This window comes from Pipistrellus hanaki (genome assembly GCF_964339955.1).
Source record: "Pipistrellus hanaki genome assembly, chromosome: 1".
Lineage (NCBI taxonomy): Eukaryota > Metazoa > Chordata > Mammalia > Chiroptera > Vespertilionidae > Pipistrellus > Pipistrellus hanaki.
The window spans coordinates 176,066,537-176,092,843 of NC_140503.1; the positions used below are offsets into that span (position 1 = coordinate 176,066,537).

Genomic DNA, 26,307 nt, shown 5'->3' on the forward strand with positions numbered 1-26,307 from the left:
GACAGAGGGAAAACTGCATGTTATCCTTCAAACTCTACCTGGAAGTGATTCTTACCACCTCTGCTTACATTTGTTTGGCCCAAGCATAGCCACATTTAACTTCCAGGAGGCAGGGAAGTATAATTCTACCTTGTTCTCTAGAGAAGAATAAGAAATATTAGAGTCCACACTAGTAAATACTAAAATTATATCGTACATTTTGATGAGGGAATAAGTATTTATTTTTCTTAAAAATAGTGTATTTTTTACTACGGATCACTGACTTTAATCATTAATAGTTTCAGAAAGACACATTAAATATAGCAACTATTTGAAGATCTTTGAAAAACTTTTATAAAGTAATTACTAAAGAACTAGTGATGATACACCTGTGAGATAAAAATTTATACATTCTCCTAGGGCAAGGGAAACTAAGCAGAAAATATACAAATGGGACTACATCAAAATAAAAGGCTCCTACATAGCAAAAGAAACCATCAACAAAATGAAAAGGGAGCTCACTGCATTGGAGAACACATTTGCCAAAGATATATCTGATAAATATATATATATATATATATATATATATATATATATATATATATATATATAAAACTCACACAACTTAACAAAAGGAAGACAAACAACCCACTTAAACAATGGGCAAATGACTTAAATAGACACTTCTCCAAAGTGGACATACAGAAGGCCAAGAAACATATGAGAAAATGCTGAAAGTCACTGATCATCAGAGATATGCAAACAAAAATGATAATGAGGTATCACCTCACATCTGTCAGAATGGCTATCATCAACAAATGACAAGTGCTGGTGAGGATGTGGAGAAAAAGGAACCCTTGTACACTGCTGGTGGAAATGCAGATTGGTGCAGCCATTGTGGAAAAAAAATTAAAAGTGGAACTGCCATTTGACCCATTGATCCCACTTCTAGGAATATATCCTAAGAAACCTGAAGCACCAATCAGAAAGAATGTATGCACCCCTATGTGCATAGCAGCACAATTTACAATAGCTAAGATCTGGAAGCAGCCCAAGTCCCTAGCAGTGGATGAGTGGATAAAAAGGCTGTGGTACATTTATACCATGGGATTCCATGCAGCTGTAAAAAAGAAGGCTCTCTAACCCTTTGAGACAGCATGGAGGGACCTGGAGAGTATTATGCTAAGGAAATTTAAGCCTGTCTGAGAAAGATAAGGATCACATGATCTCATTCATATGTGTAATCTAATGAATAAAATAAACTGATGAATAAAACAGATTCAGAGACATAGAAGCATGGAACAGACTAACAAATCTCAGAGGAAAAATTAGGATAGGGTTGTAGGGAGAGATTAACTGGAAACCTATATGCATACTAGAGGCGTGGTGCACAAAATTTGGGGGGAGGTCCCCCAGCCTGGCCTGTGCCCTCTCACAGTGCAGGAACCCTGAGATCAATCACCCCAAAGAGGTAGGCCCCTCCCACCCATCTGGGGCTCCTCGATGGATTGCTGCAAAGTGGTAGGCTGGAGCCATGGAACCTGCCTCTGAATCATGCAGAGCCATGGGACCCCTGTTGTGGAGCTGTGGGACCCGCCTCCATGCCATGTACACAGCATCAAGCCCCCAACCACCCACGTGCACACGCAGCCCTGCCCACCTGTACATGCCTGCTGTGCACGCAGCCTCCTGGTGATCGCTCGTTATGGTGTGAGGGTGTCACGGCAGGAGGGCGTCACAACCACATATGTATAGCCGAATGACACATACATTAGCATGGTGAAGGCCTGGGAAGGGTAGGTGTGGGTGGAGGGGGTCAATGGGAAAAAGAGGGGGACATCTGTAATACTTTAAACAATAAAGATAAATTTTTAAAAAAAATTACAAAGAAATACTATATCATTCTGCATACAGTGCTTGCCGTGCAAGGAACTGCCCTAAGACCTTAGGTTTGATCCTTTGAGGAAGGTATCATTGCATGCCTTGCATCCTTGAGCAATTTGAGGATCGGAGAGTTTGAGTGCATGACCACATTTACTGAGGTGGCAAGAAACAGACTCTGGATTCAGATTCTGAACTATCTGCCCAGGTCTGTGCTTCTGTGCTCCCTTTATTGTATTAAATCTCACCTTTGCATCCTCCACAACCAAGGAGTTTAGAGTTTATTTAGATATGACTAATATGTAAAATATTTAGCAACAAAATGTTTGGAAGAGTTACCTTCCTGTACTTGAAGATATACTAGAAGTTAGAAAACTTTGTTGTCTCTTTAAGTCAGGGAGAATATTAAATGTCATTCAGTAAAATTGTCCATCTTAAAAATGTAGATGGACTAAATAATTATAACTTACAATATAAATTTCTGCTTACTCAAAAGAAATGTATAATGTTAAAACATAAGGTATAATTATACTACCAGGTTTCTTTTTTTATAGCTAAATATATTTTAACTTTATTTGTGCATGGAGGGGGGGGGGGGGGCGTCTCTCAGCCTGGCCTGCACTCTCTCCAAGCTGGGATCCCTCTTGCAATCCAAGACCGCTGACTCCTAACTGCACTCCTGCCTGCCTCCCTGATCGCCCCTGACCATTTCTGCCTGGCTGCCTGATCACCAGTAACCACCTCTAGCCTGCCTGCCTGATCTCCCCTAACCACCTCTGCCTTGGCCGCCACACCTGGAATCCAGGCTCCCCTCCTCTGGCTGGCCACATGTGCCTAGGACCTGGGCTTCCCTCCCGCTGGCCAGCCACAGGCTCTCAGAACTCGGGCTTCACTCTCTCTAGCTGGCCACAGGCACCTGCGATGCAGGCTTCCCTCCCTCGAACCATCTGCAGTCACCCGGGACCCCCGGCGACTTTGCCCAGACCTCAGCTTTGTCAGGAAGGACACCCGGAAGGATGTCCAGTGGGACTAATTAGCATATTACGCTTTTATTAGTATAGTTAGAAAACTTACAAGAATAACACAGAAGGCAGACATTAAAAATATCTACTACATGGAGAACAACTCAGTTAAAAAATGTACGGTGAAGGGATGAAATCTACTATATGATAAAAATGTGATAAACACCATTTGATTACCACCAATAGGAAATTTGCTTTTTTTTTTTTTTTTTTTTTTTTAAAGTCATCCAAATGCTGACATTGTCCAGAAAATTAACAGGTTTATTTATAATTATCATAAAGTTGAACTGCTGAATCTTTTTCACAGAAATATTTTGACTTGCATCAACGCCTATGTCTATATATTGATATTAACAATCTACAAACAAATGAAAATTGATAAACTGCCAATGCCTGATTTCTGTCTCCTACTTTGTTCACTTGCAATCATAAATACATAGGTACTTTTTTATTACATGGGGGAAAAAACGCTATCTAAGGTTCAGAACTGCCCATAACAGGAAAAAGAGAAAATTGTTTTTGAGAACTTGATCAATCACAGAGATTAGAGTCTTTCATTTGTAAGGCCTCTCCTGACAGGTACAGAAAAAAAAGAACCAAGCTACTCTAGCAACACTACAGCTGTCATCTGGGAACCCTTTAGGGTCAGATGGATCAGAGAGAGATGACATGCTAGCATTTGCAAGCGTCATTTCAGAGACCGATTTGTCCATTCTAATTTAACACGAGAGTCATGTTGGAAGACAGTTTGGTTGCTCCTCAAAATAATTACACATAGAGTTACCATCTGACACATCCATTTCACTCCTATTGTAGATATGTGCTAAAGAGCATAGAAAATAGCTCCACCCAATGCATAGTAGGAAACAACCAAAACTGGTTTGGCTCAGTGGATAGAACATCAGTCTGCAGACTGAAGGGTCCTGGGTTCGATTCCAGCCAAGGGCATGTACAATTGCATGAAAGAAGTGGTCAGGCGCACCTAGTGGGAGGTGTGTAACAGGCAGCTTATCGATGTTTCTCTCTCATTGATGTTTCTGGCTTTCTATCCCTCTTCCTTCCTCTGTATGAAACACCAATAAAATATATATTTTTTAAAAAGTAGGAAACAAATCAAATGTTTATCAATTAATTTATAAACAACATTTGAAATATTATATGTTAGCTATGAATAGGATTTATTTTGTTTATTTTTCCAAGGTTTGCATTTTATTGAACATTATTTATAAGAAGATCTGACTGCTTTCTTTTTTGCTTTCTGTTGACACCTGGAAATATTTTTTTTTTGTTTGTTAAAATATATTTTATTGATTTTTTACAGAGAGGAAGAGAGAGGGATAGAGAGTTAGAAACATAGATGAGAGAGAATCATCGATCAGCTTCCTCTTGCACACCCCCTACTGGGGATTTGCCCGCAACCAAGGTACATGCCCTTGACCAGAATTGAACCTGGGACCCTTCAGTCCACAGGCCGATGCTCTATCCACTGAGCCAAACCGGTTTCGGCAGGATATTCTTTGTACAGTCGTGCAATTAGGGCTCTTTGGTTGCTAAACATTGAAATTGACTCATCTAATTTAAGTAAAAGATTAGTTTGTTGAAAATACATGGATAAGCTCACAAAATTGACAGAAAATTTGTTACAACTAAGCTGTGGGAAGAATAGAAACTAGTGCAGTTTCAAGTATCAGGAAAGTCTCAAGTTCTTGTCAACTTGTTATGGTAAGATGCTAGTGACCTTAATACAATATAAATAATGTGCCCTTTACATGTAACTAGAGGCCCAGTGCACAAAAATTTGTGCTCTGGGGTGGTGGTGGTGGGGATCCCTCAGCCAGGCCTTTCCCCTCTTATGGTCCAGGAGACCTCAGGGGATATCCAATTGAGAGCTTAGGCCTCTTATGCAGAGTAGGCCTAAGTGGCAGTCTGGCCTCCCTCTGCAGGAAGTGACCAGACCCATCAGAGGAAGGTGCCACAACATACCCTGCTGCTTCTGCCACTGCCAGCCACTGCGGCCACCTGCCCTCAGCCCTTGTAGCCACCGCTGCTTTGTCTGGAAGGACGTCTGGAAGATGTCTGGTCTATCTGGTCTAATTAGCATATTACCCTTTTATTAGTATAGATTTCCTATAGAAGCAACTTCTTTTTCAACCTCTTGTCTTGTTGTTGTATGCAATTTCATTACTGGTTTTTATCTGAATTCATTGGGGAATAGGATGATTCTGCTTTTATTTGTTGTCCAGCAATCTCTAGTTTCTGAAAGTCTCATGAGAAGACATGGTGAAGAATGGAATCAACTGCACACACCTCAGTGGCAGAAAAAAGTGATAACTTCAACTATGTTTTTAACTCATATCATTATGCTCAAGGCACAAACACCCAGAGAATATGGTGATTGGCTTGGTATAGATGCCAGGGCTTGTCCAAGGACTGTCCCACTTAAATTGCATGAAAGAAGTGGTCAGTTTCAGAAAAAATGAAGCTATATCCCAGGAAGGCATCAGGTGACAGAGCTGCTTCTGAATGGACATCATTCCATGTATATGTTATGTTGTTTTCAAGGTCACCTAACACCAGCAGCAACCACTAAGTCAACAGGAGAGGGACAATTTCACTAATGGGAAAAATGAATCATATCTTCTTCTAATTTCACTTTGGTTTACTAATTGTCCGCAATTAGAAAGGGTACTTTCTATTCTCAAAATTTAGGGATGTGTAGAACAGAGTTTTAGTATAATCAGTTCAGAGTGAAGAGATGTGATATGGTTCATAAAAATAAAACAAAATGGAGCAAAACACATTGTCTAGGGCACCAGAGAATAAATAATAACTCTTTGTGCTAAAACAATGCATTTTGCAAGCACTTAGCTCATATATAATTTGATGTACTTTCACCTTTACTCATATATACAGGGGGTTTTGTTCTGTGACACCACTTCACTAAAGAAGCAGGAAACAAGATTTACTTTGTCACTTCCTTCTTTACATATATATATATATATATATATATATATATATATATATGATATATTTTATTAATTTTTTACAGAGAGAAGGGAGAGGGATAGAAAGTTAGAAACATTGATGAGAGAGAAACATCTATCAGCTGCCTCCTGCATACCCCCTACTGGGGATGTGCCTGCCCTTGACCGGAATTAAGCCTGGGACCTTTCAGTCTGCAGGCTGACGCTCTATCTACTGAGCCAAATCAGTTAGCACTTTACTTATATTTTTTTTAAATGATGATATTTAGGGCTCATGAATTCATAGATGATAAGCTATTTATTTTTTAAAATTCATACATCTTCTTATGGAAACCTGGAATTTTTTGGATATAAAAATATTCAAATATTTTAATTCTTCTTATATATCCTGCCTTTATTTATGTACTTTGTACTTAATTTGTGCATATCTATGTTTTTATTACACATATTAATAGTGCTATAATTTATAAGATTTATTTTATGGGGTCTGACAATTTTAATAAATACATAATAAATATATAAAATATATTTTTATTGTAATTTCTTGCTTCATTCAAGCTACTTGAAGGCAGAAAGTTTTCATACAATTCTCTAATATTAAAAAAACATTTTAAGTGATAATAATTATAAAACTCTATGTAAAATACATATTACTCCCATGAATTAGGTAACATCATAATTTCTATTTACAGATTATTTAATTTGGGGCTTAGAAAGCTGCCTATTTACACATATTAAAGAGAAGTGTTAAATTTCAAATATAGGAAGTTTGGCTCCAGGGCCTTTAACAGTTTTAAAATTATGACTACTTCTGCCTCCTAACACAATTCTAAAGATGTATCAGATATTTCAAAAATACCAGTTGAATTAAATAGAGTGACTTTGTATGCTCATCAATCAGAACATTTTTTAACTGGACAATTTCCATCACTCCGAATAAAGAAAAGTTTGCAAGCCCTATGGGGTCCTTTTATAAGAAGCCAGTTTATTTATCTGTATCCTATTAAAAGGAAAGCTCCATTTCCTGAGAAGAGCACTGGCCGGTAGTAATCATCTCTGAAAGTATTTTGGAGGGAACCATGCCATCATTAAGAAAAGGAGCACTTTCCCAGTAGGACCTGCACCATCCCCTCCATGCAGCAGGGAGTTCCCAGAGACACTGCCAGTCAGTGGCTTCCAGATGTTCAAACAGCAGTAGGTCTCCCACCTTACAGACTCCCAGCAGCAGAAAAGAAATCAATTGCCTCGAATACCTAGGGGGTAAGACAAAATCCAGTACTTATCAGTTTCCCAGGCCTCCAGTCTCCACCTGTGGCAATGAGAAACAAATACCGCTACAGGCAAGACCAAGCAAAAAGCAGGAGTGACATGAAGAGGGGAGGAAAAGTGAATTGTCTTGGGAAAGGGAACGTGAGTTAAACACAGATTTGTGTAGTAATGGGCTTTGAAGAAAATATATGAACCCATATTTATAGTAGGTTAAAAAGGCATCAGTAATTGAATAGGAGGTTCACTTATCATAAGGTACAAGTTGAAAGTATTATGTCTTATTAAATGATCTCATATTATTTTCAATTATATTTATAGAGGAAACTTCTCTGCAACAAAAAGAATCAGTAAACTTGAACACTGGCTAATGCAATGATATTATAGTGTATTATTCACTTTTTATATGTTATATATAAATTATATACACACGTATATATTAAAATATATAAATAAATATATATATTAGTTGTATTAAGTTTTATAAATTCAAAGGACAGGCCCACACATGTATAGTTAAGTGTTTTTTATAAATGTGCAAACTCAACTTGATAAGGCAGTATTCTCTCAAAAGCATTATTATTTTTTAAATATATTTGTATTGATTTCAGAGAGGAAAGGAGAGGGAGAGAAAGAGAAACATCAATAAAAAGAGAAAATCATCCTTCTGTAACTGAGGTCGGAACCTGCAATCCAGGCATGTGCCTTGACCAGGAATTGAACCGTGACCTCCTGGTTCATATGTTGACACTCAACTACTGACGCTCTTATTATTTTAATAGGAGACTACAAACATACAAAATTCTAAACTGTGTGATTTCATTTATAAAATTCTAAACCAATCAGTGATTAACAGAGCCTGAAGTGAGGGTGGAGTTTGATGATAGGAGGGGAGGGAGTGCAAAATACCTTTTGGGATCATGGGAATGTCCTATTTCTCAGAGTTTTTTCACATAATATAATTCACCACATTTACAGAATAAAGAAGAAAAATTATATAGACATTGTAATAGATGCAAAAACACCACAGAAAACAACCAAATCCCCCCCCCCCAAATCCAAAACAAAAACCTAAACTACACCAGAAAACATTGAGATTTGGTAAAATTCATTATATTTTAATTGTAAAAACTCTTAGCAATTTAAGAATAGAATGAAATGTCCTCAATATGATAAAACTCATCTATAACATTTCACAATTAGCATAATTCTTAATGGAGTTTTGAACTCATTTCCCTAAGATCAGAAAAAAGGGCAAGAATATCTGCTTTTATTATTGTATTTAACATTATTCTGAAAGTTCTACTAGTCCAATAATTCAAAAAGAAAAATGAAGAACATAAAGATTAGATGCGGCATCTTTCCATGATATAAAATCAATTTATAAAAAATAATTGCATTTCTATATACCAGCTACAGTACATTGCTGCATTGCCTAGTACTGAATAGTATATTACTGAGAAAAATTAAATAATAACTGAATAAATGAAGAGATATATTATGTTTGTTTTACGAAGACTATATATATATATATATATATATATATATATATAATTTAGCTATAGTTTCAAGGAAAACCCTACAATCTCCTAGTAAATGATTTTTCTTTATAGAAGAATAAACCAATACTATTATGTATAGAAGACTGCAAAAGCTCCAGGTTAAACAATAAAATCTAAGAAAGGACTTATATTACCTAATTTTTATTTTTACTTTAAAACTGCAATAATTAGGACAGTGTAATAGGTGATACTGGCATTAGTACAGACAAATATTATAGATCAATGGCATATAGGAGAAGTACAGAAATAGATCTACTATATAGGATCAAATTATTTTAAACAAATGTACCTATATAATCCAAAGGGGAAAGGGAAGCTTTTAAAACAAATGTTTCTGAAGCAACTGGGTAACTATGAGAAAAAAAAAAAGAAAACAAAACAAAACAAGAGAGTGTTGACTCTTGAATACCAGTTTTAATATTTAACTAAAGACAGATTATAGGTCTAACCATTTTAACCTAAAAAAAAAAGTTTTAGGCCTTAGATTAAACAAATACTTCTTAGGAAAATTAGATAAAAATGTATTAATTAACCTTAAAAACTTCATGATCAAAAGACACCTTTACAAAAACAAACAAAAAACCCCAAACACTCAACGAACAAAAATAAATAAAAACCCAAATACAACCTATATATCTGACAATGAACTTTTATAAGCATTTATAAAAAAGAACTTCTACAAGTCATTAATAAAGAGAAAGCCACATCAATAAAAGAATGGGAAATGGCTTGAGCAGATCATTACAAAAGAAAGCATAAAAAATGGCCAATAAGCCATGAAAGATGCTCAATAGACCCACAGAAAAGAACACTTTATATTTTTCTAGATTGTTAAAATTAAAGACAGACAAAAACAAATGTTTTTGAAGGTATGGAACACCTGGAATGCTCATATATTTCTGGGGCCTGTTGGACAACTGCTTTAGAAAAGTGGGTGGTAATTTCTTATGAAATCAAACACCTCCTACCCTTTTGACTCAACAATTTCATTGGTGGTTATTTATCTACGAGAATGATAGCATATGTCTTCAAAATGTGTAGACAAAATGTTTATGACAACTTTATTCATGACAGCCCCTTAGATGTGAAATAACCCAAATGTCCTTCAACAAAAGAATGAGCAATTTCAATGTCATACAAAGGAATACTTCTCTCAGTAAAGAAATTTCCTTCTAGATTAGACCCTATATAGGAGAGAAAGATAGTGGAGAGTGCATAATAGAGTCTATTAAAAAATCAGAATATGGTATACTTCATCAAAGAGTCTTTTTGCCTGGTTGGTGTCACAGAGTGGTTGAGCATTGACCTATGAACTAGGAGGTCATGATTTGATTCTCTGTCCGGGCACATGCCTGGTTATAGGCTCAATCCTCAATAGAGGTTGTGCAAGAGGCAGCAGATCAATGATTCTCTCTCAACATTGATGTTTCTCTCTCTGTATCCCTCTCCTTCCTCTCTGAAATCAATAAAAAAATTTTTAAAAACCTAATTGATGTTAAATTTATTAAGTATCTATAATAATAAAAGGGTAATATGCTAATTAGACCAGACAGTCTAACGACTTTCCCGACGAAGCCAAGGCTGAGAGGGCCAAGCCCCTGGCACAAATTTCCTGCACTGGGCCTCTAGTAATAAGAGACTATCTCTTTTAGGTAGATTATTGAGTGTACACTGGTAAAGAACCATGATGGGTGCAACTTCTCAAATGTTTGGGAAAATATATGAAATCTATATACCGTGTTTCTATACATGCATGCATATGTGTTTATATGTATGTGTGTGTTTATATAAAACAAGAGAGAGAGCCCACACAAATAAATAAATGCCATCCACAAATGAGGTATACATGTTTTGGTGTTCTTACAATAATTCTTGTAAACTTTCTATAAATTTGAAATTATTTCCAAATAAAGTATTTTTTTTTTAAAATAACAGCTATAATACACAAGGATAAATATAAAATACTATCTTGAGTGAGAGAAGTTAAGCACAAAAATGTGCTTATGGTATGATTCTATTTAGATGATGTTCTTCAGTAGAAAAGACAATCTATGATGTTAGAAATCAGAACTATGGTTACTTGGGCAGCATGTGCAGGGAATATTAATTTTGTTGTTAGTTGCATAGGTTATACACCTGTTAAAACTCATGAACTGTATTAGGACCTGTGCATTTTACTCTATGCAAAAGATATCTCAGTAAAATAAGATTAGCATAAAAATAGCATTTATAAACTATCCTAGCAAACAATGTAGATAAGCAAAAATCAAGTGCCTTTTTGCTCACATTGATGGTTTGTATTAAAGGTTTGCTTTCTGGGCCTAATATTTTTTAATATATTTTATTGATTTTTTACAGAGAGGAAGAGAGAGGGATAGAGAGCTAGAAACATCGATGTGAGAGAAACATCGACCAGCTGTCTCTTGCACACTCCCTACTGGGGATGTGCCCACAACCAAGGTACATGACCTTGACCAGAATTGAACCCAGGGACCTTTCAGTCCGCAGGCTGAAGCTCTATCCACTGAGCCAAACCGGTTTTGGCATCTGGGCCTAATATTAACATCATTAACTAGCATAGCCTGCCACAAATTATTGTTCTATACTTGATTTTACCCATCAGAAGAGTCTGTATATCTAAATATATAGTTCACAAAAATATAATTAATTTTTAAGGGCTGTACTGATAAATTAAATACTCTTGCCATGGACAATTTCTAGCTGCCAACATGATGTTGCTAAAGAGGCAGAGCTAGGAAGTGATAGTCAATATCAATTGTCATGCTGACTTCTGCACTTGACTATGTTTGATGATTATATATAATGGAGATTATACACACATATACACACACACACACACACACACACACACACACACACACACACACACACATATATATATATATATATATATATATATATATATATATATATATATACCTATGTATGTGAAGAATGCTTTTCATAATATATAACAAGATCCGAAATGGTAAATTCAAGATCACCAACCACTGCCTGCTATTTGACAGTTTGGAACCATTGATTATTGGTGATCATATATCCTATTTTGATGCTTTTCTTTTTTAGCTGAATTTCAGCTTCTTGATCTCTGTAAATCTTGCAGCAGAAATCTGAGTAAGGGTCATTTAGGTCCCTGCCTAGCTGAATAAGCATTGGATACTGCTGATGGTGATTATTTTTTACCTGGTGGCATTAGGAGATGTTTGCAGACACTGACATTGTCAGAATACTTACCCTTTGCTGCAGGTTTTGCCCTGAAAAGTCTTGATTTTGTGTCATCTCTGATTAAGGAGAGCCTATTCTCTCCTCAGACTGCAAGGCAGTTCTTCATCCAGTGGATTTCAAACCTAGAGCTTCTTTGAAAAATGTATGGAAAAGACAGCTTTTTTCTCCATCTATTTTCTTTTTTCTTTCCTTTGGTTTGTCTTACTTAAAGAATCGTAGACAGTGATCTTAGACCAGTGGGAAGGTTCAGCATTTTATTTTGTTTGTTTGTTTTGTTTTTTAACTTTTGGTAATATATGTTGATGAACAAACCCTAAATGTATATATGATTGTAAAAAGAATTTTGTGATATGTTATCAGATTGGCAACCTAACTTGATATTTCTTTCTTTAATATGTTTTTTTTTTTTTTTAAAACTCAAGTAATTTAAAAATGCTTATGTAGATCTTGCTAATATCTCCTGTGGGCATATTTTGGCACAGTATCTTTTCCCAAACTATCTAACCTATTGTAAAAAAAAAAAAAAAAAAAAAAAAAAAAAAAAAAAAAAGCCAGCTATTTTATGATGTATACAAATATACCCTCTCCCTTAAATTTTTTAAACAATAAGTAATTCATTTTCATTTGATTGTTGAATTTTTATATTTTATACTTATATGATGATTGTGACTCAAGATAAAATAACACGTAACAAAAAATACATCTTTGAATTTATCCTAAGAAAAAATCATGAATGCATATAAAAACTTAATTTTATGAAAGTTCATCTTAGCATTATTTATATTTGTGAAAATTATAACTAATTTAAATTTAAAATAATGGCAACTATAAAATAATTCATTTTGTGGGAAATATAGTAAACTGTAGACATGAAAAAGAGGGTATAGAAGAATATTTAAAGACATAGAATATTGTAAATATCTTAATAGGTTACAAATAATTCTGGCTAGTATGATTTCATTTTCATTTAAAATGCATGCCAAAACATTACCAGTTTTTACTTAGTGGTAAGATTAGGGTAGGTTTTGACTTTTTCTTTGTGCTTTTTTATATTTTCTAAAAATGTCAACATAAACATATTTTTATATTAAGAAGGAACTTAGGTGAAATAATTTGTTTGACAGGATATTAGAAGTTAAAAACATATATAATTATTGAATTTTTTGTTCTTGTTATTTAGTGAAGAAATAACTAGAACCATTTGATCTCCCAAAGTGATCAGTTTTTCTCTGCCATTACTGCTATGCTTATAAGGGTTTTTCTTTCATTTAGAAGAAACTGAAACTTATATAAGATAATCCATGTACTTGTTTATTATAAAGCTTTATATTAATCAGATAACCAGGAAAATATGACCAGGTCCCAGACAAGGCAGGAATTGTGGAACTACAGAAAACTCCAAGGACTCTTGAATCTAAAATAAAAGAGGCTTCCTTTAAAATAAAAGCAGCACTGGAGATTTCTTCAAGAGGAACTTCTCTCCTTCTTTCTCACACTCACCTTCCCTCACTTTCTCCCTTCCTCCCTTCTTTTCTCCCCTCACTCATTTCATTTTTTAAAAAAATTATATTTCTTAAATATTTTATTGAGTTCTTACCATGTTCTAAGCACTGGGGATACAGGCAAGGTTTCTGCCTACATCTTGTGGAGGGGAACGGCAGTAGACCTTCACTAGCACACAAATAAGAGAACTGCAGCTGGGGACACGTGCTCAAAAGAAAATAAAACCAGGTGATATGTGAATAACTATGAGAGGAGTTGAGGAGTATGGATGGTACCTCGGAGTAGGTGATCTGGGAAATCCTCTCAGAAGAGCTGACATTTTATTAGGTCTCTAAATGAAGAAAAGACCTGGACATACAACATTTCAGGCACAATTTCTACGCAAGCAAGAGGGAAGTGTGGTGCCAGATGGGTTAAAGGATAGCTCATGTGGGACCTTAGGTTTTATTCTTGATTTACTGGGAAGTTCTTGGAGGATTTCTAGCAAGGGTGTCAAGTGGTAGGATGTGGGACTTAAAAGCTATGCTGACTGTTGTGTGGAGAATGGGCGGATCCTAGAGGGCAAGCATAACAACAGGGCTGCAGTAAGGATGCTATTGCAGTGACCCCAATAAGAAAGGGCATGCATCTTCTACCTAGTTATTCACTAGCTGGCTTCTAGCTTCTATCTAATTATTAACTCATTTATCCTTCTTATTTCTGTTCTGTTTTTATTTTTATCTTTTGCTTTGACTCAGTTTTCATTTCTGTTCCTCCACTCCTTTTTTTGGTACCCCGTAGCTTCTGTGTTCTCATTAATTTGGCTCTCTGTGATGCTCATTTCCAGATTCAACTTCTCTACCTCTAAGCCCTGATCATAAATTCTTGATCAGCCGTAGGCAATTGTTCAGCATTAGTCCATTCATCTATTGTTTAGTTCTCTCAAAGCTGACATGCCAGAGAAAAACAGATTAATTGACCTTACCTTGAATAGCAGCAACCTCATGGGTTACTAAGAGCTTATTGATTATTGCTGTACTTGAATTAAGTATCTGTTCCTGGTTCGGCCAAGAAGGAGCTAAGGCAAATTGTATAATTTAAGGCCATCTAGGGCCACCCCTTCATCAGGAGCTGTTAGGAGAAGGGTTTTATGTAAGTGGAGCCTCGGGAGTATTGGCCATCAGAACTGGCATGCTGGCACAGCTCTGGGGCATTCTCCCTTTGGTTGATTAGTACATACTTCTCCTAAGAAATTTAAAAATCAGAATAATTGAGAGTAAAAGAGACATCCTTCCAGGGAAAAAGAGGAAATGTGTGTGTGTGTGTGTGTGTGTGTGTGTGTGTGTGTGTGTGTGTGTGTGTCTGCTTATTAAGCTGTACTATTGGAGAAAAGCATGTATTGTTTCAGAAATCTGAAATTCTATACATAGGATAGAAAATAGTTTTCAGTTTAGAAAAGTCTAAATTTCTCCTCATTTTGTTAAAGGACAAACTATTGAATAGTTGAATTGATTAAAGGTATGATCATGATAACTGAGGAGTAATTAGTAAATTTTCAATTTCAACCAAAACTACTGTTAAAAATGCTTAGAAATGCCAAAGGTCTTGAAAATATCTTTGAAACTTGCATTAAACCTAGTAGTGATTTTTAACCAGATTAGCCAGTGTGGGGGTAATGTGAGGTACTAGCATACACTTTACATAGCTCAACTCTGTGAAATGTGATTAATGATTCCAGTCAGTTATGTTTTTCCATATTATTGGGATTTCTATTTTAAAGACTGTATCTCTAATACAGGTAATAATAATTAAACAGTTTTCTGATAAATACATAATCTATGAAAATGAAAGAAGCCAAATGATAGATTTTTTCCCTTACATTTAAAAAATTTTAATACTCAAAATTTTTCATTTAATCAAAAGCATATAATTTATATGTTTTATATTACTTTTTATTAGTTTTAGGTGTACAGCATAGTGATTAGGCAATCACTATTTTCAATGACTATTTTGAGAAAGATTGCTTTTAAAAGTACTGGTAATTTGCTTAATGTGGTATTTGGTAACAAATGTTGCAACTCATTTTTAAAGGCAATTTGGTTAAGAAGATGGTATCTTATCTTGAACCCAAAACACAATTGAAGAATTCCACACAAACAGAAGAAAGTATAAGTCTAACTCACTTATTATTTTCTGTTTCTTAGCCAAGACCTGGACTCTGCAATGTACTCTTTCAACAACCAGCATTTTTGCCTAAGAGGAAAAGCATTGTGTCATCCATTTTAATTACACATCTTGTGTCTGGCAGTAATGCTACTGTTAGTACTGCCAAAACTGTGAGTCTCTTTATAACGATATTCCTAGGGATTATGTTCAGTGTTATGCATGATTGGATCAGAATTGGGACACAGTGAATTTTTGGCAACATTTGAAAAGTTCATACAGATAAAAGGAAAAAGAATTAAGTTATAAGTGTTTGCCTACTTTGCTCTGTGGGACTGATGGAAATAATGGGTAAAAAGAATTAATTGAAATCCAAAAAGGCTAAACTGATCTACAGAACATAGAGCTAAGTCTGGAGGGGTGCAGAGAGAGCATATAACAATAAAAGCCAATGCTGATGCACCAAAGGGAGTTTTGGAAGGAAAGATTTTGGGAAATCAATTAAGATCAGAAAAGAGATTTGAGATTTTCTTAGTGAGCCATTGTGGATATTTGGGAACACAAAGTAGCAAAGAGAAACTTTAGAGCATATTGCTCTGTGTCCCGCAATGTATTGTCTCATCTATTTTAAGAAGCTTGAATAAAAACACATTTCAGTGTATTTGTAATGTGGGCTTTGTATCAGTTGAATGGATGGTGTAGGGAAAAATGCCATAAGGCAGAAAAGCAAGAAGGCCCGGTTGTATTCAGGTTACTTAGGAAAAAACACTAGCCCTGGAAGGCACCTCAGTTTTTCATCCTAATCCTCTCAGTAGAAGTATTTGGTTAAGTATTTTGCCCAAGGTCATACAGCTAAGAGAGAAAATCCAAACTAGAATCCAAATGTTCTTGATCATGTTTTAGTAGCTACACATAATCTCAGTTAATACTACACAGTTGCATGGTATTAATATAGTCAGTTTACTATTTGTGTCATTAAGAAAATTAATATTAGGTATGAAACACAGTTTTAATTAAATGTTAGTGTATGAGGAAATAATAAATAATACCAATAGATCTTTTGCCAGGTGCTTTCAGCGAAGATTAACAATGACAAAAGATTAGTAGGTTACCAAGATACCATTGTGCAACTTTCAAAATACTACCCCACTGGGGAATGTTCCTGTTGGCTTAATTAATAGAAACAATCAGTTACCTGATTTACTAACATCTTTGACACTTGATAATTGTCAATCAATTATCAATATTTATTAAGCATTAATAATATAATTATTTACATGACATTCTCATTTTGCTTGATTCAAATTCTATACTCATTGGATAGCAACTCACTATTTCCACTCCTCTAAACCCCAGTCCTGGAAAGCACCATTCTGCATTCTGTTTCCAGGCGTGTGGGGGCCGGAGATCGGAGCAGATCTCGCCTTGGAGAGCTTGTACCGAGTCCCCTTCTTAGTGCTGGAATGCCCCCACCTGAAGCTGAAGAAGCCGCCTTGGGTGCACATGCCCTCGGTCATGATGGTGTACGCTCTGGTGGTGGTGTCTTACTTCCTCATCATCCGAGGAATAATTTATGATGTTATTGTTGAACCTCTGAGTGTTGGCTCTATGACTGATGAACATGGGCATCAAAGACCAGTAGCTTTCTTGGCATACAGAGTAAATGAACACTATATTATGGAACAATATATTATCGAATCCAGCTTCCTGTTTACAATGGGAGGTTTAGGCTTCATAATCCTAGACCGATCCAATGCTCCAAACATTCCCAAACTCAATAGATTTCTTCTTCTATTCATTGGATTCGTCTGTGTTCTATTGAGTTTTTTCATGGCTAGAGTATTCATGAGAATGAAACTGCCGGGCTCTCTGATGGGTTAGTGTGCCTTTTGAGAAGAAATCTGTGGATACTGGATTTGTTCCTGATAATGACGTTTTAAAGGTGGTACCAAAACTCTGTTATGAAATATCGAAAAGAATAAAAAGCAGCAGAAAAGAAGCATCTAGTAGGAAACATGGAAACATATTAAAGCTTAGACTAGAATATCTTTTTGGTATTAAAGAGACAAGCTCATACAGTGTTTTTTCCTGCTGACCTACACTGACATACCAAGGTTAAGTGGCATTTTCTTCTCAGCTTTTAATTTAAAGAAAATATACTCCATTTCTACACCTATAATATTGAATATAGTAATTATTTTTTACAACCATCTTGATATTATTTTGGAAATGACATTTCTGACTTTCAGAAATGAATGTATATTCAAGAAGCGAGAGCCCCTAAGCTGGGAACTGTGGACAGCTGACCAGTCTTACCTGTGGTGCTTTGCCTTTAAACAGAGTGTGTGATAGCGGCACATTATTTCATTCTGTTTCCATGAGTTTGAGTACTATAGAGACTTTATATAAGTGGAATTGTGCATTATTTGTCTACTTGTGACTGGCTTATTTTGTTCATCCATGTTGTAGCATATGACAGAATTTCCTCCTTAATTTTTTTTTTTTTAATTTATAGATTTTGGAGAGAGAGAGAGAGAAATATTAATTTGTTGTTCTACTTACTTATGTATTCATTGGTTGCTTCTTGTATATATGTGTCTTGACCAGGGATGGAACTTGCAATCTCAGTGTATCAGGAGGATACTCTAATCAACTGAGCTGCCTGGCCAGGGGGAGGATTTCCTCCTTTTTAAAAAAAAGGCTGAATAATAAATATTCTATGATACATGTATACTACATTTTCTTTATCCAATAATCTATTGATGGGCATTTAGGTATTTTCTACCTTTTGGCTGTGGTATTGTGAGTAATGCTGCAATGAAAAAATGAATGCAAATATCTCATGGAGAATCTATTTTCAATTATTTTGAGTAAATACTCAGAAGTGAAATTGTTGGATCTTATGGCAGTCTATTTTTTAATTTTTTGAGGAACCTCAATACAGTTTTTCATAACATCTGTACCATTTTATATTCTCACAAACAGTGCACAAATATTCTAATTTATCTACATCTCCACCAACACTTGCTATTGCTATTTTTCCTCCCTCCCTCTCTCCCTCTTTCCTCCCTTCTTTCCTTCCTTTCATGATAGCCATCCTAACAAGAGTGAGGTGAAACCTGACTGTAGTTTTGATTTATATTTCCTTGATGATTTCTGATGTAGAGCATCTTTTCATATACCTGTTTACTATATGTATGTCTTTTTTGGAGAAATGTGTATTCTGTTCCTTTGCCAAGTTTTAAATAAAAATATTTGTTTTTTTGGTAATTGAGTTGTAGGAGTTCCTTATACATTTTGAATATAACTATCAGCTGTAAGTTTTGCAAATATTTTTTTTTCTATTCTGTTCGTTGTCTTTCATTTGTTGCTGTTTCTTTGGCTGTACAGAAGCTTTTTATTGATTGTTGCCTAGCCAACAATAATTACGAGCCACTATTCTGATTTTGGATATGTTAAGATGTGAAAAATATAGGTCTCAGAATTATTGAAATATAGTAGTTGAAATGCTTTCCCTAAAGGATCTGATTAATATATGAAAGAATTGTTAATATATTTAACATTATGCCACACAACTATGCCCTCAGCCCTGTCCTGTTCAAAATAATCATTAATATCCTGGATTATGTGACTATCAAAATTACATCCTATATAATAAAAGCCTAATATGTAAATTGTCCCCTCGGGCAGTCTTTTGACTGGGAGTTGAACCAGGAGACCTGGAGTACAACTGCTGGCTATGAAGTGCGCTGACTAGCAGGGGGCAGTGCAGAACATGGTGGACATCAGTGATGCTGTGCTGGCAGTGGGAGGCATTGGAGGCACTGTGGGCCCCGATAGGCCCGAACAAGAGCTGGACCACAGCCTGATGGTGGAGCAGGTGAGCGGGTGACACCAGGCCAAAGCAGGTGTGAACGGGGGCCCAGATGCTGCCCAGGGTCCAGAGGTCAGCTGGGACCTGCCTTTCCATGCCAGATGCTCACACTTCAATCGCAGGCCAGGCATTGGGACCATTCCCATTTATGAATTTCATATAATGGGCCTCCAGTATTATATGAAGCTGGAGAGAATAGACTTTATTATCTAATAACACAATCAAACAACAAGAACTTAATAGGGGTCTACTTTGATATTATGTGCAATGCTGTCTTTGCTCGTAGGGATAATTAATTCAATTTAGTTTACCTTGGTGAGGGCTAAGATCCTTCCTTTAGAACCTCAAACAACGTGCAGCATCCAAGTTGAAAGTTTTCTTTGGTTCTCATAGCAGATTGTCCATCACGCTTGATTAGCAGGTTGTAAACATACGATGAGTTCTGAGACAGAAACCTGTGCTAAAGGACAACTTCTGGGACGTTTTGTTTCCTCTCACAGTATGCCAAAAGTTCTTTGGAAAAACAAAAACAAAAAACACACAAAACACTCTGTTTAATAAAACCCTTTTCCTTTGCATATTACTCTTGAAGCCCTTTTATATTTTCAGTGTCAGTGAATCATCCAACTGGTTCTTCACCAAGTACTTTGTGATTTGAATATAGATTGACATCTTACTTTGATATTTGACACTTCTTAGAGTCTTAGCAAAAGCTTCAATTTTTAGCATTCTATTACAGAGATACACTTAAGGTGCTGCACTGAAATATATAGACTATTACTTATCAGAGTAGAAAAATGACTGATTAGACATCCAGAAACTTCTGTTCTGAGATTAAATAAATTTTTTGTATCGGAGGTTCTCAACATTTTTGGCTGTTATTAGGTCTAGTAATAATTAATGTCGTTTTCTAATACTTTTTAAAATCGAATTTATTTAAACAATACAACAAAATTTAATCAACAATATAGTTGCCGTTGTTTTCTACTACTTGTGCCCAACGCTCAGGAAGCATTTTAATCCCTCTGTTGTAAAATTCTTGTGATTTTGATGCAAAAAATTCGGTCAATGCATTTTTGAGGCATTCTTCATTATTAAATTTTTTTCCAAGAAGAAAGTTTTGCAAAGAACGAAACAAATGGTAATCGGAAGGGGCAATATCAGGAGAATATGCAGGTTGAGGGAGAACTTCCCATTCCAACTGGCGCAGTTTTTCAGCAGTGATTCTTGCAGTATGCGGTCGTGCGTTATTGTGGTGAAGAATTACGCCCTTCCGATTAATCAGCGCGGGTTCTTTTTCTCTTAAAGCTTGGGCTAACCTTTCCAATTGGGCACTATACACTGCACTTGTAATGGTTTGGTTAGATGGTAAAAGTTCATAATGAAGAATTCCTTTAAAATTTCACCAAGCACACAACATCACTTTTTTCGCATGCAAGTCAGGTTTTGGCGTGGGCTGCAGAGCCTCATTTTTGTCCAACCATTGAGGCCGCCTTTTCAAATTAACATGCAGCACCCATTCTTCATCTCCGGTAACAATTTGCTCTAAAAACGGCAAACGGTTTTGACGAGAGAGGAGCGAACTGCAAATTGTGACTCTGATTACGGTTGTTGTCGGTCAACTCATGAGGAACCCATTTTCCAAACTTTTGGACTTTGCCAAGTGCACGCAATTGATTGGAAATTGTTTTTTGTGAACAATTTAAAGTTTTCGCAAGCTCTTGTTGGGTAATTTGAGGATTTTGCACCAAAAGAGCTTGAAGAGCTTCTTGATCAAAATTGGACACATGGCCTCGACCACTCTTGTCATCTAACGAAAAATTTCCCTTCCGAAATTTCTCAAACCAACGCTGGCATTTTCTGGCGCTAACTGCATCTTGACCAAGAGCACTACAGATGTTTTTTGCTTTTCTTCCTAATTGGAACTCGTAAAGCATGCAGTGCCGAATATGCTCTTCATCCGCCATCTTCTTAGCCCTAGTTTTGCAACAAAAACCAAACCAAACACAAACTTTTTCAAGCAAAACTTGTTAATTGCACTTCACACGTTCTGTAGATACCACGTGTTTGAAGGTTATGTCAATACAAGTCAACGCCAAGCAAGATTTTAAACGAATGTTTACAAACGACATTAATTATTACTAGACCCGATATGTCAAAATGTACACAGTAAATAAAAATTACATTCTCACATGCAATTTTTAGCATCCTAGTCATAAAAGTTAATATTTTGTACCTACTCAAAATACAATGTTGACTGTCAGGTGAAAGAGAAATGTATGTGTAGATATAAGCTTACAAATTCTTTGCTCTATACATCTGAAACTCATTAATACATTTTAATTTTTCCTATTATTAATGACACATTTATTGCATTATGGTTCAAAACTAATGACAACAATATATTGAGACTCCTTGGTGAGAACTCCTCTTCTATGTAAACTTGAAAACATTATTTTGATCCTTAACTTTTCCCTTAACTAAAAATATGGAGTGAACCTGAAATTCCCTTTAGTCCTAAGATCTCTTTTATTAGATAGGATTACACTTTAAATGGTTGAACAGACAACCAGATGACAGGACATTTAGCATATTAGGCTTTTATTATATAGGATTTTATAATCTGTCATCATTATTTGCCTACTTAACATGAGACCTGTCTATATATTTCACTACCTACTAGCCCAGAGTTGGATTGTAAATAAAGTATGGAACATTTCTTAATCAGATGTGAATTTAATTGAAAACATATAGTGTTAGAAAGTCAATTTAAAAATAGGGAAAAAATGAAAAAAATTGATAGTTATTGGTGCTGTAGTTTGCAACACTAATGGTACTGTTCCAGATCCATGATATCCTGGTATTTCCATGACTAAAAGATCATTTTGCAATTTTAGCTAATAAGATTTGAATAGAACTTAAGATGGATCTACCTGTGATTGAATTCTTGATGTAAAATATTTTTTGGGTTATCCTGATATTATTATACTAGAGGCACTATGCACGAAATTCATGCAAGGGGCTTGGGCAGCCTTCACAGCCCTGGCTTTGTCTGGAAGGATGTCCCAAAGGCCGTTCGGATGTCCAATCTAATTATCATATTATGTTTTCATTATTATAGATTCTGTAGAGGAAATGTAAATTTCTCTCACAGCTAAATTATTCCAAGCTAAATACTAGTCCATTTATTTTGTCTTTGCATGATGATAATGACTTGCATAGGTGACCAGTAATATCACGTCCATTAAGGACCTAATTTTAGGGCAGGATCTGAATGATAAAACTCAGCAGGAGATGCTTTCTTTTAAAATAATCTTCTCTATGCTTGTATTATGAGTTTAAGTAATAGTATTTTTATCATTATATTATTGTTACTCTATTATTCACTGTCAGAAATTTCTATTTGCAGAGGTAGGATTTATGATTTTATTCATTATTCATTGTGAGTGAAGTTTAAAATGGGAAATCATTTTCAGTTTTGCAAGCCTTAATTGAATACTCTTGAATACTCATTGAGAACAATGGGTAGATTTTTCTCCATGAGTATTAGAAAGGTTATACATTAACTATCTTGTCCTCAAATGTTTTATAATAATAGGAGGATATTTATATTATAAATGTTTTATAATAATATTATAATATAATAATACATCACAGTATTAATATGTACAGATCAGAATGCTGGGGAAACTTTAATAAAGGTATAGTAGTTAATATTAATTCTGAAACCATACTTGTCATATTTTCAAAAGTATTAGAATATGCAATTTCTGCTCTTAAAAAGTGACTACCTGATAAAATTGGTTTTGACTAAGCAGAATATATTCAAGTCAATCATACAAATATCTCCTAAATGTTAAAATATTTTGACGGTTTTTGACATTTGTTTTTAAACACGAACACATACGAAATGCATATTTTTCAGGAGACATTCTTTTGATATTGTAGTTTTAGGCTAGTTATTAATAAGAGACAAACTTTTCTAAGTTAAAAAATGTCATACTATAATAATAAAACCCAAAGAATGCTCATTTTTGCCTGTTGTAAATATTGTAGGAGTCCCATATCAGTGATTCACCTGAGATTACCAGCAAAAGCAGTAAAGTTTCCAGTGTGCTGTTGGCTTCCTACCTCAGTTGGATGTGATTCTTTTTCTCTTTTCTGTGGCATGGTGCAAGCTTGTTCCATGCTATATGAGCACATGAAAACGTGAATAGCTTTACAGGCAGCACTCATCCAATGGGGATGGGTGTTGGAAATAAATGCCTCAGCCTCTTATTCTCAGATGGGATGACTCTGGGGTATGCTTCATACTGTTTCTCTGACTAAACCCAGAGGACTAGAACCCCATGGTCCAAAGAAGTGAACTGCTTACTGATGCTTTATTGTTTTGAGGTTTTCTTTCTACTTTTACCCATGTCCTTATTTTTGCTTCCTGAGATCACAATCTAAAATCCCCTTCTGTATCAGCATTTATTTTGGGGGAAACCAAAACAAAAAAAAACAATATCTATTACTATCTACTCTCTCATTAGATAGAAACTGTGGTTTGGCTGGGCCAAGGCTTTTCACAATAATCACTAGATTTCTCTGCCCTCTTTGCAGCCATATATGATCATGCAACCAATCTTAGCTAAATAGAGTATGAGTAGAAATTGTGATTGCACCTTCCTGGCTGTGCTTTAAATGGTAGGGACATCCTGTCATTCCCCCCCCACACCCCCATTTTTTCACTTCCCTTGAGTATTCAGAAGGAATCTTACCACCTCTTCATATTTGGGAATCAGAAGCATGGATTCCAGACATGGCAGAGCCTCTGTACCAGAGTACAAGCTTGTATTTCTCGCTATTACTTAAAAGAGAAACAAGCTTCTACCTCATTTTGGTATATCTGTGTTACAGCATCCTAAATTATATTGTGGTTATTATATTGTCTACAGTAATGAAATACAGGGACTTGTGTGCAGTGCTGTGCATGGCACCAGAAGTGACTTAGTTTGCAAGTTCCCTTGGTCTCTTCAGGGGAAATTGAGGCTGGATCGTTCAAAAGAGACAAAGGGAGCTATTAATCACGTAGGCCAGCCTGGGTCCCTGGGCACAGAACTTGGCTGAGAAGAGCTTTTGTGTCTGGAAACAACCTGGTTGATGAAGGGGGACGGGGTGCGAGCACAGGGGGCAATGTGGCCCCCATGACTTGCTGGGCTTGCAGCTCTTTCTCTCCCTTCAGAACCTTACCTTGGCTTTGGATTTCAGAAGACAACCACTAACCAGAGACCAGACTCAGTGAGAGAGCACGTGTTTTGGGCCATGGCCCGGTGGAGTCTGTCCCTATTACAAACATGTCTCAGAGCAGCCGGGAGCTGGTGTTTGCCTTGTTCTTTTCCAGGAAGGATGCTGCTGGAGTCAGTGTAGTGATGTGGAAAAGAACAGAACTGAGGCCACAGGAGGGACTGAATCAGAGAGGAGACCCCAGGGCCTTCGATGGCAACCCATCCTGGCACCTGGCAGACAGCCCGTCGGGGAAGGAGCCACTGGCCACAGCAGGAGCTTGGACTAAGCAGAATATATTCAAGCCAATCATACAAATATCTCCTAAATGTTAAAATATTTTGATGGTTTTTTGACATTTGTTTTTAAACATGAACACATAAGAATTGCATATTTTGCAGGAGACATTCTTTCTTTTGATATTGTAATTTTAGGCTAGTTATTAACAAGAGACACACTTTTCTAAAATGTTGAAAAAATGTCATACTAATGAAACCCAAAAAATGTTTCTCATGGCAGTGGTGATGCCAGCCCTGTGGGGGACAGGCATTGTATTTGAACTGAGGTACCAGCAGGCATTCGGTGACCTGACATCCCAGCTCCCCATCACCCCAGGGACAGCATAGCAGAGCTTTGAGCAAATAGTGAGTGGACCCTCCCTGGATGGGGTGGCCTGGGGTCACATGGTGGCCTTTTCCTCCCTGGGTGGGGCACGGTGGGTGAGTGCACAGACAAGGACATGCAGGTATTGCTGAGTTGGATGCAACTTGAATGACCACCTAGAGCCTTGGATCAGGAGAATAGCGCTGGGACACTTGTGGAATCTACAGAACAGTTCAGTGGCCAAGAGCCTGAAGGGCTAGGAGTGCTTCATCGCTGGTTCCTGACGGGCATGTCTGTGGCTGGCATGGTTCTGCTGGGCTTACTCTTCAGTTGGAAATGACCAGGTCCCGACCACCCACTCACCCTCCCATACCCGTCCTTCCCCACCCCCCCCCATGTCCCTCCTTTCAGCCACCATTGCCACCAGGAGAACCACTACATATGGCCCATGAGCACCCTACATATCACAGGGTTGGACCTAGACCTGGGCCCCCACAATTAGTTTTCTAGAATCTCCTATACTTCTGTAAGAGTCAGCTTCACCCACACCTTAGTTCTCCTGGCCCTAAACCCACAATTTCCCCAAATCTGTTCCATAGAAGCTGGCATGTGTGGAAGTTTGAGGCTGGGGTAGGAACAACCCTGCCTGTTGGTAGAACCCCCTTACTCCTTGGCCTCTCGAGAATGCTTTCCTGCCAGGAAGCCAGACAGTGTTCCAACCCTTTCCCCCAGAGAGAATAGGTTGCCTTTGTTTTCATGTTTGCATGTTTTCATGATAGGAATTGATCATTTTTTTCTTTTTCTTTTTTTTGGGGGGTGGGGGGGAGAGGCTGCAGGGGTGGTCACAGAAACTTTATTGCAACTGAGAAACCAGGCTGCAGTAAGTCTGCATGATTAGAGTAGAATAGATGGTGGTTATCTTTCTAAAGGATGAATGAAGCCGGAGCCCAGCTGGAAAGGTTAAAACCAAAACCTGA

General features: G+C 36.5%; 1 protein-coding gene across 1 annotated transcript in view; it reads left to right on the forward strand.

The window, feature by feature from the left end:
* The window catches only part of LOC311621302 (oligosaccharyltransferase complex subunit OSTC-like), a gene marked incomplete at its 5' end in the record, with an annotated part of 52,681 nt that extends 35,117 nt beyond the window's left edge, over positions 1-17,564 (forward strand). Inside the window, 2 exons of the mRNA XM_084881240.1 lie at positions 15,627-15,758; positions 16,942-17,564. Coding sequence (XP_084737366.1) covers positions 15,627-15,758; positions 16,942-17,466 — 657 coding nt within the window. The 3' untranslated portion in view covers positions 17,467-17,564. The remainder of the gene's footprint in view (positions 1-15,626; positions 15,759-16,941) is intronic.
* Between the last annotated feature and the right edge of the window lie 8,743 nt (positions 17,565-26,307).